Below are 11,973 nucleotides of genomic sequence, written 5' to 3'. Positions count from 1 at the left end.
GAAAATCCCCATAATTAAATAGTCTCTCCCCGTTGCTATCTTTTGCAGTCCTCATGGCTTTAGAGACTTCAGTTGGGTCCGCTTTCTTTCCTGTTCTCTCTCCAATTTGAAACTTGGCATTAAGGTAATGCTTTTGGTTTTCAGTAAACTTCGTGCGACAGGACTGTGACGATTTCAGTGCCCAGCCCATCGGAAGAATTGTTGGCACAGTTGGTAGTGATGGTCTACTCCCTTCCAGGACCGTTGGGCATTTACTCGCGCCACATTCCAGTTTAGTCGCGTATTCTATTATGGCCTTGTCATAGAGCGTTTCATACTCTAGAGCACGCTTGTGCTTTCCGCAGTCCAAGTGTTTAACAAGCGACGAATGCCGTGTAAACGTCTTGACACATCCCTCTTCTGGGCATGTAAATAATCGACACTTGTTAGTAGCATCAGCATCAACGCTTGACTCATCTGATGACTCATCTACACAGTCTGAGTTGCCTTCTACCTCAGTTACAAGGGTTCGGCCACCTGTTCGTCTGGGTTTTACTGGAACAAAGCTTGTGATAGTTTCGCTGGTCGAGGGTCTGATCTCCATTGTCGACAGTTCCGATTGTTCAGGGACATCGAACTTTGTCCAGGAAATACTCTTCCCAGGGCCAATGTCGTAGGCTCTCCATGTTCTTATCCCTTCCTGGCCGTAGTATAGGTTGCTGACAAAGCTCACTTTCTCCCACTTGAAACTCTTGTTGGATGAAACATTGGGAGGACTGCACACCTTCACACTTACGCCACGCACACCCCTGGAAGACTCGATAGCTTCCTTCATCTGTGCAGCAGTCTCAATGTCGTGTCCAGAATTCAGATATTCTGCCATGTGCGACTTTATAGTGGCTGCCTTACGATCACAAGCGCCCTTCCCTCCCTGTGGCTCAGAAAAGTCAATCCGAGAGATCTGATGGCCATGACGTTTGGCAATCTGAGGAGCTATAATCAGGGTCTGCGCACAGTGATAACATCCAGCGTTGTCGTGTCGAATATAAATGGTCTGCAGTTGTGCATAATAGTCTTGAGCTGACTGAAGACGTCATCAAGTATGGCTAACACCGAGCTATTGTCTTGAGCTGTAGCACTCTCAAATACATGGACGAATGTCATCATCTTCATTTCACCGCTGTTGCCTTTAATTGCCACTGCTATAAGCCACGATATACCTCTTTTACCAAACCAATCAGATTGGCTTTCCCGGTACTTAAGTGGAAGAGATTCCATCGCCCAGTCAAGTACTAAAAGAATGGACGAGGCGCTGAGGCTGCTCAAGATGCGAAGTCTGCATTCATCCTGATTTACAGACCGCAATAAATGGGCTTTCCAGCATTTAACACTCTGGTTGGCCTGGGAAATTACAAACGCCAGTTCTTCTTTTTCATTGTCCGAACATTCAGCCGTCACTAAGCCTTCCTCAATCTCTCTCACTACAGATGAAACAAGCAAGCAGCGGTCACAGCTGTCACAGTGGGCGTGGTCACACGTCACAGAATAGTTTGGGTTGTCAGGATTACTCAGATCGTATGCCCTACAGTGGTCAGGGACAGCAGAGCTTTTGGAAACACGAACCTGAGAATGAATTCAAAATAAGCCAATGTTTTATTTTTTGTTAAAAGTGTTCTTTACTACCAACAGTAACTACGTAGAAGCCCTCTTTTTGTAACATAGCCTTTTTTTGATATCCAGCCTTTCCATGTAGCTATTTTGAGTATGATACAATTACTATTGCGATACCGACTACTTATTAACCACACATTCAAGGTTAATAAATAGTTTATTATGTGGCTTGTAAATACAAAAATAAAACAAACAAAAAGAGTCATCGCAAAAATCAGGTGAACAAACGCGTACGACAAAACCTTCCACACTCTCTTAGTTTATTAGCGACAGATAACGTTGGAACGTTTTCACGTCTACGACTGCTTTCTTTGTCGTGCTTTTACATTTTTGCTCGTAGACGAAAGTTTCAATTTCTTCTTGGCTGTTTCCTTCGTCCTGTCCAGCACCAACTCGTTCGTAATTTAACGCTTTGAATTCGCTGTTCTTCTGAAATTTTAGCTCGTCAGGGTAATAGAATTCACTCTAAGAGTGTTCATACATAATTTTCAGCAGGTCAGTACAATTTTTTGGCTTTGTGGGAGGTGCGGTGGCCTCATGGTTAGTGCGCTCGTTCCCAGAGCGAGCGGTCCGGGTTCGTTTTCTGGCCGGGGTCACTGTGTTGTGATCTTGGGCAAGACACTTAACTCTCACAGTCCCTCTCTCCACCCAGGGGTGTAAATGGGTTCCTGCGAATTGATGGGGAAGCCTAACGAATTGCGGGGGAGTGACCTGCGATGAACTAGCATCCCGTCCAAAGGGAGTAGAAATACTCCCAGCCGCTGCATGCTACAGAAACCGGGATAAGCTCCGGCAGCTATGAGCCAGTCGGCTCCAAGGCTTCCCTTTTCTTTTTTTTTTTTTTCTTTAAATTACCTTTCGCTTTATTTTTGCAGGCAAGTAATCGGCCCGTGGGAATTACAGGAGAATAATGCTCGAGAATTAGCCAATCAGAGCGCGCATTATATCGGCTACCAACACAAGCCATGTAATAAAATGAAATCAAATATAAAATTGGGTTATATCGAAGCAATCTTGTATCAACTGTTGAAATTCGTTTTTAATAAATCTTTTCTTGGAAAATTGGCTTTAATTGCCTATAGTCTACGGGCCAGGACCCTGGAAAGAGCCATTTGGTACCAAAACGAGGGACAAATCCTAGCACTTATTTTTAACAACATTGATTCCTCTAGGTTATTTCGGTGTATGATGACCATGCTAAATGAGTAGCTTTACTAAGATTATCACGTGATTAAATGACGTCACTCGGTTTGGCTGAATAAGCAGAATTGGTAAAAGATGCCTAATAACAGTTAAATGCAAACGTGAAAATGTTACATACATCGATTTTTGGTCATCGCAAACTTGAAACGCAGTTTTCAGTCCTAATTCCAATAACTTATATATGACTTATAGGTATTATCCCTGAATTATTTCCATGGCAACACTTGTCAGGATATAAGAAACTGCTTGTACATGTGTTACACTGAGAATTAAAGCTAGATTTTTTCATCTTCTTCGTTATCATCTGAGACAAACTCCTCAATAGAATCTTCACATCTGTTGTCGCAGTCTAATAGCTTGCACACATCCGTGTACTTCAAACCATTTGCCAGGCAACTGCAGGTGGGAAGTTGACATGACCTTGTACACGAGCAAGACAGTAGTTCTAGCACGGCTGTAGGGGCTGGGTCACCACTCATCCAGTCAATGGCAAAGTGATCACCGTCTTCGCGCCAGCCAAAACCAATGGGGGTCGTGTCCCTTGGCAGCTTTGTAGACTTCGCTTCCAAATGGCTGCTTGAAAGTTTGCGCGAGCCGTATGCTTGAACAAGCAGTCAACACAAGGTGGTAATTGGGTGGAGTCAATGTTACCCTTCTTGGCGCAGAATAACGTATACCTCAGCTCATTAATGTTATCAGTTCCTGGTTGAGAGCAGCAGAATTTACATGTAAACTCTTGAAGGCTCTGAAAAAGCATATCTGATAGAACCCATTCCATCCCCAGCTGCTTAAACATTTCTTGGTAAGATGTCTGTTGCTTGACAAGTCGTAGGGCTGTTATCTTTTCCCTTCCAGCGAAGGCACTCACTGTGTCACAACCAGTGAAAGCATGCATACCAATTAGGCATTTGCAAAGTTGTTCTCCTACGGCTGCCACCACACTGGAGATACTTACATATCTAGTTCTTGTCTGCAATCCACACTTGACATACATGGATGCCGAATAAAGCAATTAAACGCCAGGCAAAGCAAGAATACGTCTGTGTCTTCTGATGCCACAACCACCGCCTTGTAGCCCGATTTAGCTGCATGAGCTGCATGTAGAATAAGCCTGGTATCAGCTTCTTCCCGTGTGGAGTTGAGCTCTTCAACTATATTGGCAGCTTGTGAGTTAATCTCGTAACAGTCACTTTCGCACGAAAAGTGACCTTGCCTGTCAACTTTGTTCTGTATTAATCCCGTCTCCACCCCTTTACAACGAACTCTGTGAAGGCCTTTTTATTCTTTGGATTCAAAAGGAATTTTCTCCACTGCTGCACCTTGTGTTCGGATGCGTCCGCATGTAGTCGCACTAAGACCCTTAAAAGGCTTTTTCTTCATGCGTTTTCAAGAGGTTCTTGGCGGGTAACTTCTCAAAATCTTCTAGAACGAGGACCCCAACCATCCTCTTGCATTGTAACTGGGAAGATTTTCTGCATCCTGTGCCTCGACTCTCCTCTTTTTGGGCTGAACTATCTGCGTTGATGGTTCCGGGGGAAGTTGTGGTCCGAAATACCTCGCCTGCACCGCTATTCCATTTACTCTATGCGATGTTCCTTCACCCGATAACGTTTCTTCCAGGCGGTCAATGTTATCCCATGCCAAAGTAGTGCCAAAATGAGGCTGGATGTTATCTGGCAATGGGATTTCACTTGTTGATGTCATTTTCTTAAGGCACAGTGCAGTGTTGATTTCTTCAAGCTGGGAATAGGCGATTCCGTGGCCGCAACTATTAAGCATTTGGATGAGTTCAACGTTATCTGTCAGGGTCTTCACAGCAAAGGGAAGAGGGATCTGTTTGGATGGCTTAATCTTTCCTCTGCGCACTCCAAATATCAGATCTTGAGCGTAGGATTTCATTAACCCCTGCACTCTTGGTTTTTATCTGGCCGCTCTTTTTTTCCAGTCAGATATGTTTGCAAGAACGAACTCTGCTCTTTGGGAAAATTCATTGCGCTCTCAGCGAGATCTGCAGCTGAAGGGCGTGGAGACTATGACATCTTGTTTTCTGTTCTTTGAATAACTTCGCGAATGTCAATAGCAGCCCGGTGTATATTTGAGCTCCAAGAAAACTGGCTTGCATTGTCCTGTTTTTCCAGAAGAAGGGTTGCTATGTATTTGGCTACAAGAAGTGTGTCAAATTGGCGGGAACTATGAAGACACTGGTGGTTTCTGACAAATTTTCAAAGAGAAGGACATCGCCAAATTCTGCCTGGAGATTCCGTCTGGTGTGCTTCTTTGTGGATAACTTGATTTCTTCAACAACCAAAGACGTGAGCTGATACGTACGATATAAGTAGTTCTGTCATTTCAGTCAATCTGACTATTTTCTCGTTTGCAAGAACATCCGATCTGATGTAATCATCTGATGTAAGCATCTGATGTAAGCATCTGATGTAAGCATCCGGTAAGCGTCTGACTTGAGATTAGCATACTCATCTTCTCAGCGATTCGCCACAGCCATCGGAAGCCCCAGTGGGACTTCCCTCAGCCCTAGTATAGCCCTTGTAACATTCAAGCTTCAGCTGTTACGATTTCACGCGACGCAATTGCGAGAATCCTGCTGTCCTTCTTTTCCATAGCTGATTTTCTAATTCAGTGATCTGCACGCAAATCTCTGCATTGTTCCAAGGGTTCCCGATTTCTTGTTCCCTTATGATACTTCTTTTCACAGAATATGCAGACATGTTCGTAAGTTGTGCTGGTGGTAGGGGACTGTCGGATCGAGGTCCTCTTAGCTGCCGTTAGTCGTTGGTCGTCAGTTCAGCTTGTTGCTTTGAAATTGTTTCCAAGAGCTTTTTCATGGTAAACACGCTACGACATTTTCTGTGATAGTAAATGTTGGAATTTCTCCTTCATTTAATGTCTCAGCGATATCAAGGTGTTTCTGTTTACGAACAGCAGCTGCTCGCCTCTTACAAGTGTACTTCAGGACTCCTCATCTTTTGGTCCAACTAGTTCCGTATCATCGTCAGTACAGTGAATAATAATACAAGCACAACTGAACTGTTCTGAACGTGATCGCTTTTGATCGATGTTTTGTTCTTCAGGCATGACATTTCCTCTTTTTGTGCCACCTATTCAGTCATGCAAGGTTCTACGTCAATATTAAGAGTTAAAGGTTTTAAGAGCAGCTTCGCCTAAATATCAACTAGACTTGGAAATAGCGAAAAAATCGAATTTCTTCAAACTCGCCCAGAATGAAGCCCTACCGGCACTAGTTACAAAAATATCGTTTTAAGTTCGATAAATCAAAAATTATTTTTTTCCGCAATTTTTCCGTTTCGATGCCCCAAATCGGCCAAAATCCATCGAAAATGAGCGGCATATTCAGAGGCTCGTAAACTCAAAAGCAAAAATCTTCATTACAAACTGATTGCACGTCGTATTTGTACTTCCTTTCTTGTCTATTTAAACCTAAATAGATCGTGATTTGATTTGCACTTAAATATTTGACGAATTTTTTAAGTTAACGACCCAAGACAGCTTTACAAGAGGTCTACATTTAGCCTATTTTCAAATGCTAAAAAGGCGTTCTGGTACACGGCCTTTCCCAAAACGACTAGTTTGGTCTGAAAGAGCATTGTTTCTTCTTCAAATTAGTGAAATAAAATTTTTGGGTAAATAAAATCGCGAGCGCTGAGATAGCGAACTAAATGCAGCACCTCGTCCTGAAAACGTGACCTTTGACCCGAGAGTAACGAAACCGATTACTGCAAGAAAATCCGGAAGAAAAGCAAACGCTTCGTTATTTTGAAACAATTTCTAGTGATATCCCTCCGAAACCATGATTGCAAGAAACTATTTCCAGATATGAAATCTTGCAGGGTCAAAGACGGGGCTAAAGGGCACATTTTGACACAATAACTTTGTTTGCTGAGAATTGAATTGCAGTCAATTCCAGTGAAATTTGCAAACTTGACGCATGTTAGCCGATACTTACCTGAATATTTATATTAATAGAAGAGTCGTCTTCTTGGATTAACCTTCAAAAGAAGCTGGATCCAGATTTGGAAACCTCTAAAAGAAGAAATGTTTAATGTTCCGTGACCTGCCCGCTGCTATAAATTAGCTTAAATTCCATGCACATGCCGACCGCATGTTTGTCGTAAAACTCACTTAACTCCACTGACAGTTTCCATGGGTAACCCCAAAATAAACAATCCCCAAAAATGTAAAGTGAAATTGGCTGTCTTCATGAACAGTTGAAAGCTAGAGTCAAGTTCCATTACCCTTTAAAAGTGCTTGATTCTACTTTGTTCACTCAGTAGTTACTGTCACGTTCGAATACCGCTTAGTATCGGTCATGCCAAAACACTGCAGACCGTACAGACTGAGTAAGTTTCCGATACAAAGTCTTGTACGCGTTTGTCTATTGAATCAAAAGTCAAATACTGCGCTTGTGCAGCCTGTGGGTAAATGACAAACTTTCAGATATATTTAACACTATTTTGTAACTAGACCCAAAAAAAGGAGTCACAATGAAAAGCCCAAACAAGTGTCTGCAGTCTGCACGGTCTGCACCGTTTTGGCGTGACCGATTCGCGGCATTCGAACGTGAGAGTAGTGAACAAAGTCGACGCAAACAAATAAAATCAAGCACTTTTTAAAGGTAATGGAACTTGACTCTAGCTTCTAACTGTTCATCAAGACAGCCAATTTCACTTTACATTTTTGGGGATTGTTTATTTTGGGGTTGCCCATGGAAACTGTCAGTGGAGTTCAGTTGATTTTACGACAAACATGCGGTTGGCATGTGCATGGAATCTATAGCATCGGGTACGTCACGGAATATTACACATTTCTTCTCTTAGAGGTTTCCCAATCGGGGTCCAGCTTCTTTTGAAGGTTAATCCAAGAAGACGACTCTTCTATAAATATAAATATAAATATTCAGGTAAGTATCGGCTAACATGCGTCAGGTTTGCAAATTTCACTGGAATTGACTGCAATTCAATTCTCAGCAAACAAAGTTATTGTGTCAAAATGCGCCCTTTAGCTCCGTCTTTGACCCTGCAAGATTTCATATCTGGAAATAGTTTCTTGCAATCATGGTTTCGGAGGGATATCACTAGAAATTGTTTCAAAATAACGAAGCGTTTGCTTTTCTTCCGGATTTTCTTGCAGTAATCGGTTTCGTTACCCTCGGGTCAAAGGTCACGTTTTCAGGACGAGGTGCTGCATTTAGTTCGCTATCTCAGCGCTCGCGAATTTATTTACCCAAAAATTTTATTTCACTAATTTGAAGAAGAAACAATGCTCTTTCAGACCAAACTAGTCGTTTTGGGAAAGGCCGTGTACCAGAACGCCTTTTTAGCATTTGAAAATAGGCTAAATGTAGACCTCTTGTAAAGCTGTCTTGGGTCGTTAACTTAAAAAATTCGTCAAATATTTAAGTGCAAATCAAATCACGATCTATTTAGGTTTAAATAGACAAGAAAGGAAGTACAAATACGATGTGCAATCAGTTTGTAATGAAGATTTTTGCTTTTGAGTTTACGAGCCTCTGAATATGCCGCTCATTTTCGATGGATTTTGGCCGATTTGGGGCATCGAAACGGAAAAATTGCGGAAAAAAATAATTTTTGATTTATCGAACTTAAAACGATATTTTTGTAACTAGTGCCGGTAGGGCTTCATTCTGGGCGAGTTTGAAGAAATTCGATTTTTTCGCTATTTCCAAGTCTAGTTGATATTTAGGCGAAGCTGCTCTTAAAAAGCCATTTTTAAACCGGTTTAATTTAAGCGCTGAAGTTTGTATTTATTTATTCAGGTGTTCGTTCTTCACCAAAAATGATTTTGTATAAACAACAAAAGCAGCACAAAAGACGATCCGCACTGGTCATTGTAAATTAGCTTAGTCACTATATATGAGTGAAATCATCTTTTGCAATGTATGAAATGACCCTCATATCAAAAGAAAACTATTATTTAATATCATTGTCCTTTTGATGCATTTCAAACTCCATATTTTTCAAAATCTCTCATTATGTCATCTACTGCTGCACCTTTCGTATAAAATGATGAATGATATATACTCGAACGCCTATTTCGAGGATCTGTAAGTTTCTTGTCAAAAATCGACACTATCAGCTTAATATTTAGTTAATTGATTTCTCTAAATGTTTACCTAGATGCTTCCTGTTTATTTATCCCCTGAAAACATTTCTCGTTTCTATAACGAACCAAAATTTTAGCACAAATTATTCCTACACACCTGTCAAGAATGCAGCCATCTTGGATTTACCCATGCTGCAATGTAAATGACAGCGTTGGTTGTTTGTTAGTTTTTTGGTGAAATCCTGACACAAATTTCTACTTCTAACAACTTCGAGGAGAAATACAAATGTTTTCTTTTTTTTTCAAATATCTAAAGTACTTATAAAATGATCGTGACTATATGTTTAGACAGGAGCCATAATCGGGGACGGAGACCGTGAACGCGCGCCATTTCTAGTATTGGGGTTGTCCCCATGATATGGGACGATAATTCTATTTTTAGAACAAATTGCGCCATCGCCTGCGGCACACGCGCGTACATGCTGCGAGGATTTTTGCGGATGTCGCGCGGGGCAAATGGTGTCCGAAATTCCCGACATTTTTCATGTTTTGGCTCACAACTCAACGCGTTTACGTCTGGTGGAATTTTGCTTAAGTATTTTCGTCGTAAGCTGCTCCAGTTTGAGTGAAGTAAGACAGTGTCGAATTTAGGTATGTTCCGCTTTAAGCTTAGATATATATCGCTGACCAAGTTGTGTTCCGACGGATGCTTCTGTTACATGAGCTGTACATTACCCCACTTTAAATTTCACATATGTTGAAGATTGACAGCTTTTCCATTACACGGCAAAAAACTAGCTGGATATATTTAGATATAGCAGAGCTTCAGGACTTCATAGTTTCCTAGCTCCTCTTGCCACTCGCTTGCGAGGAATTTGCCAGTCTATCGCGACCGAAAAGTAAAACAAAATTTGCTAGTTTGAGTTTCGCCTGAATCGTAAGCAACGCTTGATGTTTCATTAAGGCCCAATAACTTTACGTCCGTAGATACTGCTCAGTTTTATTCGTGTAAAAATCCAGTAAATTCTCTGTTGTCGATGAACGAGAGCGCCCGCCGAGGCGTGTTTTGTACAGTCAGTAAACATGACAAATTGTACTTCCGCCGCACTTTCGTGTGAAAGCGTACATCGAACTCAAACAGTAACTCTGTAGTTTTTAAATATGTTTAAGATTGATAAGTGTTTGAGAACATATTAAAAGCTAAGCTGAAAATATGCGAATAAAGCAGAAATAATCAGCAAAGTATGAAATGTACGATGACGCTTTCTTTAATCAACTTCGAATAACGATTTTGATTTTGTTGATCGAGTTATCAAAACTCCTTGTCTATTTTCATTTTCGCAGTGTAAAACTTCACTATGCTGTTATATCCTGTGCGACTTACACGAAGTAGTTGTTAGATGATATATTTAGTGTGACTTACATGAAGTATGTGTTAGAATAAAAACCATGTGCCTTTAGAGTGTACACAGGGTTGCGATCGGACCAGCTGGAGCCACATATGATCAGAGCGAGTGTCGACTTACGAGTTCCGAACCAGTACATGGAAAGGAGCCGGATCTCACAAGCACCAATAGTGGAAGATTTCATTCACAAGTTCCATGATTGCACTATCTGGACAAAATTGGATCTCCGACAGGGGTACCACCAACTAGTACTACATCCAGAATCGAGATCAGTCGCTACCTTCAGCACCCCCTGGGGTAATTTTAGACCTAAAAGGCTTGTATTTGGTGCAAAAGCATCACAAAATGTATTTGATGAGGCAATGTAGAGAATCTTCGGGGACATTCTCCAATGTCTTAACCAGAGTGATGACATCTTGATTGGAGCGAGCAATTGGAAGGAACACAATGAAACACTGGAGTCAGTATTTCAGAAAGCTGAAGATTATGGAATCGCCCTCAACGAGCCTAAGTGTGAATTTGGCCAGAAACAAATCGCCTTCTATGGTTACCAATTTGGCCAGGGTGATTTGAGACCTACACCGGAGAAGGTACAGGCCATCCATGAGTGCGAACCCCCTCAATCAAAGGCAGAAGTAAGAATTTTCCTTGGTATGACTGGGTATCTATCCAAATTTATACCCCGGTATGCTTCGCTCACGAAAACACTGAGAGAGCTTACTCACAAGGAGGTTAAGTTTCACTGGGGAAGAGAGGAAGATGATGCATTCGAAGAATTGAAAGCCAACATCTCCAGCAAGGACACAATGGCATTCTTCCACCCCAAGCTACCAATCATGGTGAGAGTCGAAGCTAGTTACAAAGAAGGTTTATCAGCTGGCCTTTTTCAGCAATCTGCCAGGGCCGGCAACCAGTGCATTTCATAAGTTGTACTCTGACAAATGTGGAAAAGAGGTATAGCCAGACAGAGAAGGATGCTTTATGTGTTAAATGGGCCAACGATCGATTTTCTATCTACCTTCTTGGTGCACCCAGGTTTACGATTATTACTGCACACAAACCACTCCTGCCATTGTTTAATAAGCCAACGGCGAAGCTTCCCCCCCGAATCGAGAAATGGGTGATGGACTTGCAGGATGTGGACTTTGAAATGAAATACGAGCCTGGTAGAGATGAGGCTGACCCTCTAGATTTCTTGTCAAGGCACCCATTACCAGTTGTTGGAAACAATGACACTGAGAAGATTTTGAAGGCTAGCATTGAAACGGAGCATGCAGTGGTGCTAGACAGAATTAGAGAAGAAACACATCGTGATAGAGCTTTGCAAAAACTGAGCCAAACTATCAGGAAAGGTAATTGGGAGACCAGCAAGAAGGATGCTGACCTGGCACCATTCTACCCGATTAAGGACGAAATTTACGAAGAACAAGGTCTGATATTCAGAATGGAAAGAATTGTTTTACCAATGGAGTTACAGCAGAAAGTCATCAAATCAACCCACAAGCTGGGACATCTGGGAACTACCAAGACGAAACAGATGCTTAGGGCTAAGTATTGGTTCCCTGGCATGAATGAGACGTTTGACCAAATGATAGGTCATTGTTTTGACTGTCAA

General features: G+C 41.8%; 1 protein-coding gene across 1 annotated transcript; it reads left to right on the top strand.

Annotated features, from left to right (window-relative positions):
- Positions 1-10,453: 10,453 nt before the first annotated feature.
- On the top strand, positions 10,454-11,284 carry LOC145490451 (uncharacterized). The gene is made up of 2 exons (XM_081469568.1): positions 10,454-10,606; positions 10,763-11,284. Exons 1-2 carry the CDS (start codon positions 10,454-10,456, stop codon positions 11,282-11,284), a joined length of 675 nt encoding a protein of 224 aa, XP_081325694.1.
- The last annotated feature ends 689 nt before the right edge of the window (positions 11,285-11,973 follow it).

This window comes from Orbicella franksi, chromosome 6 (genome assembly GCF_964199315.1).
Source record: "Orbicella franksi chromosome 6, jaOrbFran1.1, whole genome shotgun sequence".
Taxonomy (NCBI): Eukaryota; Metazoa; Cnidaria; class Anthozoa; order Scleractinia; family Merulinidae; genus Orbicella; species Orbicella franksi.
Note: the sequence above shows the minus strand (reverse complement) of the source record. Positions and strands in the feature narration are given on the sequence as shown.

Bases quoted from the DNA above. Each gene is read 5' to 3' on its own strand.
- LOC145490451 (XM_081469568.1), top strand. From the start codon at position 10,454: ATGATCAGAGCGAGTGTCGACTTACGAGTTCCGAACCAGTACATGGAA. The intron at 10,607-10,762 runs GTACTACATCCA...TGTCTTAACCAG, and splicing joins GACAGGGGTACCACCAACTA to AGTGATGACATCTTGATTGG.